At 35.6% G+C, this 6,160-nt stretch overlaps 1 protein-coding gene across 1 annotated transcript; it reads right to left on the reverse strand.

Annotated features, from left to right (window-relative positions):
• Positions 1-759: 759 nt before the first annotated feature.
• On the reverse strand, positions 760-5,709 carry LOC139897584 (protein transport protein SEC23 E-like). Its single transcript, XM_071880279.1, has 12 exons — positions 4,951-5,709; positions 4,397-4,570; positions 4,133-4,294; positions 3,759-3,901; positions 3,600-3,675; positions 3,329-3,501; positions 3,113-3,194; positions 2,951-3,028; positions 2,707-2,868; positions 2,013-2,276; positions 997-1,101; positions 760-903 (listed from the first exon to the last, which is right to left on the reverse strand). The coding sequence occupies exons 1-12, from the start codon at positions 5,707-5,709 to the stop codon at positions 760-762; spliced, it is 2,322 nt and encodes a 773-aa protein (XP_071736380.1).
• Between the last annotated feature and the right edge of the window lie 451 nt (positions 5,710-6,160).

Consider the following 6,160-nt stretch of genomic DNA (forward strand, 5'->3'; position numbering starts at 1 on the left):
TTGCAATTTAAATAAAAACTCAAAACACCAAACCCTAAACCTTAAACCCTAAACTCTAAACCGTTCGTGTTAAAAACTCAATTTAAATTCTAAATCTAAACCCTAAATCTAAACCCTAAATTTCTAAACCCTAATATCTAAACCCTATAAATCCTAATATCTAAACCCTAATATCTAAACCCCAATAGCTAAAACCTCAACATACGCTCGAAAAACACGATAATTGTTATATATTACTTCTTCGAGCGTTTTCCCGCCAAAATAAAAACATTTATCACAAAGTGTCTCTACTAAATGTTCATATGTTCATATACACACACACTAAAACTGAATTTATTGATTCTTTGACAATTTTACAAAAGGCTTGATGTATGTTAGGTTTTGTCTTGTTTTAGTCCTTTATTATGTTTGAAGAGTTGGTGAAATCAGCCAATGCTCTTGTGTTGTCTGTGTTGTTAAATAATCTGTTTGTGTTATAAGTTTGAACAAAACCAATTTTAAATATATCCTAGCTTAATGACCCACTTTTCAAATCTACATATCATGATCTTATTTTCCTGAACCCAATTGATTAATATAAACAATTTTCATATAATGTGTCACACCTTAGTTAATTGTTCTTGCGTGTTTGCACTTAAACTTAGCAAATCATATATCCAGCAACACAAAGTATACAAAATTTGGACTTATACTCGTTTTGGGATTTTTGCTTCAACAATATTTGAAAATATCTAGAACACTATTTTTTTAACGAAGCTGTCAAGAAGATTGAACTGCCAGCCTCTGCAGGTGCTCAAAAAATACTTGCAGATTTACGTCGTCTGTGAAAATAACATCCATTCCTAAACCCACTTCAGTATTGTATGATGCTGAAGGGTTCAACTTTGCCAATAAGAATCGCGCCTGATTACCATATGACAACGCATCAGTCAATAAAAAAATAATAACAAGTTTTATTTGAAATTATTATAAGATGAAAATTTAATACATGGTAACCTGAGAACCATGCTGATCACACACTACTAATCTTGGGACTGGAAACCGGTCCTTAATTATCAATTCAGCGTCTTCACGTGGCGCCTCTAATAACTGTGCAAATGCCTAAAAAAAGATTCATATAAATAAATATAGACGTTAGTTTGTCACATAATGTAATACTATAGATGAAGTGTTTGTAAATGTATTTAAGTAAATGTATTCAGTAAGGTTCATTTTAGACCCATTTAACTTCTAATATTTTTTGAAGGGGACCAATGGATAGTAACATTTTCGTTTCGAATTTACGTTTTGTATTTACGTTTCGCGTTTACGTTTCACGTTACCTTTCTCGCTTACGTTTCGTGTTTACGGTTCGGGTTTACGTTTTGCGTATCGTTTGTGATTTTCATTTCGTTTACGTATCTTGTTTACGTAATAAAATTGAAAACTGAACCAAGAACTGAAAACTAAGACGCAAAACTATAAACTATAAATGGGTCTCCACCCAGCCCAACCCAAAGATTCAAAATGAAAAATAGGTTTCACCCAACTAGACACAACCCGACCGGGTCTCGGCCCAATTCGTTAGACCTATTTAAAAGCTGACTCGTTTCGATCCATCACCCGTTTCGACCCAAACCCAACTTGATTATTGACCCAACCCGACCAGTTTGTGAGGTATAATTATACAATAACAATAAACTTTGAACATAACATTCTAATAGGTTGTATGAAAACTGAAACGCAAAACTGGAAACTAGAAACTGGAACACAAAACTGGAAACTGAAAATCGATGTCAACCCAACCCGACCCAAAGATTCAAGATGAAAAATGGGTCTCGACTCAACTAGACCCAACCCGACCCGGGTCTCGATCCAACCCGTTAGACCCATTTAAAGGTTGACTCGTTTCGACCCATCACCCGTTTCGACCCAAACCCATTATTTGATTCTTGACCCAACCCAATTCATTTGCCAAGTATAATGGAGATAGACGTGAGTAGTGAAAACATGGAAGCAATAAAAAAATAAACCTGATGTTCCGGTTGATCCTGATAACCCATGTTTCGCCATTGCGCTATTGTTAGTCCATGAAAGATAACTACATGGAAGTATGAATCTAGCAAAAGGATTCGATCAGCAGAAATGGATGCCACATCGAGCAATGTTGGTGAAGGCAATGAGTTAAATGAATAAGAAATTAACGACGGTTGAATCATGACGGTGGCATTTGTTATACTCTCTCGGTTAAGCATCATGCGAAAATAAGCAGTTTCATCTGGACTATTATTGAAAACCTGTTACATAAATAAAACATATACACAAAGCAAATGACTAAAATAGTTCATTCATATTACATTTACATATTACACATAATTAGTAATTAGAACTATTATACCAGCTTCATTGGCAGATTATTTGTGTCAATAGAGTTAACAATAACAGCTTAACTGGGCAGACTACTAGTGTCAAAATAGGCGGGTCGGCCTGGTAGGTAGGGTTGACGCGCAAGCCTTTTTTGTCAGTTTTTTTTTAAACTTAAAAATAAAATAGAAAATTAGTTGACTATGAATACCAAAACTATTTATATTTATAATTAAAATAACAATACACTGTAGTCCATTTTAACACGTTTGACCCAAAACCAAATTGACCCATAAATTAATGGGTCGAAAAATGAGTCTCTAGTAGGACTGAAGAAATGTAGGGACTTCATTCACATTATACCTGCACGAATGGGGATCTTCGAAGATTAAACATAAACTGAGGAAACAATGAAAAACTAGAATTTAAGGCAAATGAAGATGGATCATCTTTTCGGTAGTCACCAAATCTAGAACATAAACGAATGAGATTTCTGTCTAGCCATCTTGTTGCATCAAAAGTTTCCTGAAACATAACCGACGCACTAACGATCATGACAAAATAAAAAAAACTCAACCAATTAAAACAGTTTGAATTATATTAGTACCTCTGTTTCCATTTTATAAGAAGTTAATCTAGCCATTACTACCGCAGCAGTTTCTTGATCAAAACCATGTAATAGTTCCTGTGAGTTAAAATTCCTCTCAATAAACATTTTCACTTTTGGTTTTAAATGATTGCTAAGCGAACACAAGTTTTACGATTTTACCTCCGAAACAGCAGAACTCTCTATCCATCTTCTAGAAATAGTAGTAGCTCGCAGTTTCGATTGTCCATCAACACTTTGATAGCTGCATCAAATATGTTTGTGTTGTACAATTAAATATCCATCACATTTTACGTTATATTTTCAAAGTGTTTAGAACTTCACACGCGTTACTATCGTATTCAAGATTTTAAAATGTTTATTTATATGCTTAGTTACCTAGTAAGAGTTTGTATATACAATTGTGGATTGGAGTTTCCTGAATGGTCTGGTTTATCACTCGAAGATACGTCAAATAGAACAGTCAAACAAGTATCTTTGTCGAGTCCACACAATTTCCACGCAGTCGTGTTCCCCTGCCCAACAGACGTGCTTGCAACCGAGGCTCCCTTCTGCAAAAATTAAAAATATTGATACCCAAAAACCGATATCTAAAAGAAACATTGATCAATTAATCAAAGTAATGAAACCAGATGAGTTAGTAAATCACCTTTTCTAGAGATGAGCAAGGTCCAATAATTCCGTGAATTTTGATATCCTTTGAACAGTTCATCTCAAGTATGCCGCTGAAAGTAACAAACAATTGATCAACAAAGAATCAATAAACATAAAACGTTAGCGAAAAAGTTGTTATGCATGAAATACTCACTTATAGGCAAGGCCAAGGGACTCTTCTCCATTTTCAAAAACGCGCCTAAATGATTCCTTAAAAACTGAATGACCAAAACTTTCAGACAAAACGACAAGTCCGCCAGTTCGTTCTATAAGAACTTTCATCTCCGCAACACCAACCTAAGAACATAAATAGCGTTAGATGTTCAAGTATTACTTAGATGTACGCAACCTAACTTATCATGTGAGCGTTTGACCCTTTTTTTTTGGCCACCTCAAGATATGTTGCTAGTAAGGTTTAAACCTAAGATCAGATTAGGGCCCCAACCACTGGGCTATCTTGGATGGTTCACCGCCGAGATATAAAGGTAGTTATGAAGGATAAGAATTGACAATGGTTGTAACTTGTACCTGATCAAGTGCAGAAGCAAAAAGGTCCAACACATGACCTTGGCTAACCATCTGCTTTGAGAGTTCCTCATAAAACTGGACTGCGTTTCTAAAATACGCAGCTGCATCCTTGTCTAGATCTTTATGTGAACGAACTGGATCTGACAGGTCTTGCGAGACAATCTGTCAAAAACCAAAGTAAATATTTAAAGAATTGCTTATTGTTTTATGCAAAACTGAAAGTATGATTAGTTGAAACAAGGTTAAATAATACGTAGAACTTACAGAACCATGGCCTTCGGTGCATGGACCGCCAACCAAAGCAACTATACGAGCACCAGTACCAGGCAAACAAGCACCAAGCAAACCTGACGCAACACTCAACGCTACTCCAGTGCACCTCAATGACCGATTACCAGGTGCAATAGGCCATTGATCTATACCCAACTCTTCCAAACGCTGAATCATCATAATTCATGTAAACATAGCATATATCATACCATCATATTTAGAATGTTCATATCAAAAGAAAATTTCAAAATAAGGTAACAAAAGTTCCATTAAAGCTCGATAAAGGAATGTATGCTCATTTCAAGGTTTAAAGGAGCAAATGTTCAAATTTGTTCATAAAAAGGTAACATAAAATGAATTATATATATTTTTGTAACAGCAACAACACACACATTTTTTAGTTTTTGTACGCGATGGGAATTAAATTCACAACCTCAATTATGAGTTCTCTTGATACTGCTAATGTACAGGTGAACTTACTTTCCCTATATCACGATTTTTTGGAACATTGGTTACCTTTTTTAATCAATATTCACATTTAAACTCACCGAATGAATAACGTATGCACCTTCAGAAGCAGGCAACAGAAACCTAGCAGCCCCCGAATTATGAAACCCGCTAGCTCCTTGTCCTGTCCCTTTCTGAAACCCCTGTGCGGGTCCACCACCAACTCTCCGGCCCCCACCAAGGAGTCCAAGTTGATCCAAAACATGATCTCTACTCATCTCTTTAGACCCTTGAAACACATAAACTTTAGATATATCAGCATACCCCAATTCATAAACTTGAACTTGTGTCCCAAACGAAATAAACCCCACCAACGCATTCTCAGGCAAGAACTCAAGCGCTTGTTGTACCGCCAATTTCGCAAACCGTAATTCCTCTTGTATCATACACGTGTCCAATACGAATACATAAACAGGTTGTGACAATGCATGATTGTTATCTTGGGCTAGCGCGTATTCGATCGTGGTGTATTGTGGATACAGCTCTGCGGGAACATTTGTTTCCGAAATACCTGAATAATGATGAGGAAAATGATTACGTTGAAAACAAAACGGGCAGATCCAAATCAACGCTGAAAAATCTACGCGACAAAAAGGGTTGAGAACGGCTGAACATGTTTTGCATCGAAGAGGTGCGTATGGATTGTTGGGGATATGTGGGTGAGGACGAATAGGAGATATTGAAGCTGCGATCGGGATTACACATTTGCTTGCTTCGACTTTTGTATGAGGCCAAGCGTTCCATGTCATACGAACACCATCAATTCCTTCTGGATCGGTGTTTGCCATTTCGGTCGACATGTTGTTTCGAAATTGTGGGAATTTTTCTGTGTAATGTGGATGGGGTTGTTGATCATTTTGAAAGAATTAGATCATGTTCAGAACATGCTGGTTGTTGTTGATGATCATTTCTGTAAATCTGTTGTAATCATATTGTTGTTCATATGATTATGATTGTTCATTAAGTTTGTGTATATTGATTCAAGGTGTAAGATGTAATATGAATGAAATTTTTATGAAACATGATGCATACTCTTGGCTTAGTTTCTAATAATAGGATGGCAGAAGTTAATTAAATACTATTTTTTGATGGAACAAAAGTAAAATGTATTTGTATTTTAAAATGCATTTTGATTGAGTTTTTGTAAATGATCCGGTGGTATTGTATATATGAGATCGGTTCATTATGGTAATTGTACGTGTAATATATCAATAAAATATAATAACGGTATATAACAATGAAATATAATAA

This window comes from Rutidosis leptorrhynchoides, chromosome 3 (assembly GCF_046630445.1).
Source record: "Rutidosis leptorrhynchoides isolate AG116_Rl617_1_P2 chromosome 3, CSIRO_AGI_Rlap_v1, whole genome shotgun sequence".
NCBI classification, from domain to species: domain Eukaryota; kingdom Viridiplantae; phylum Streptophyta; class Magnoliopsida; order Asterales; family Asteraceae; genus Rutidosis; species Rutidosis leptorrhynchoides.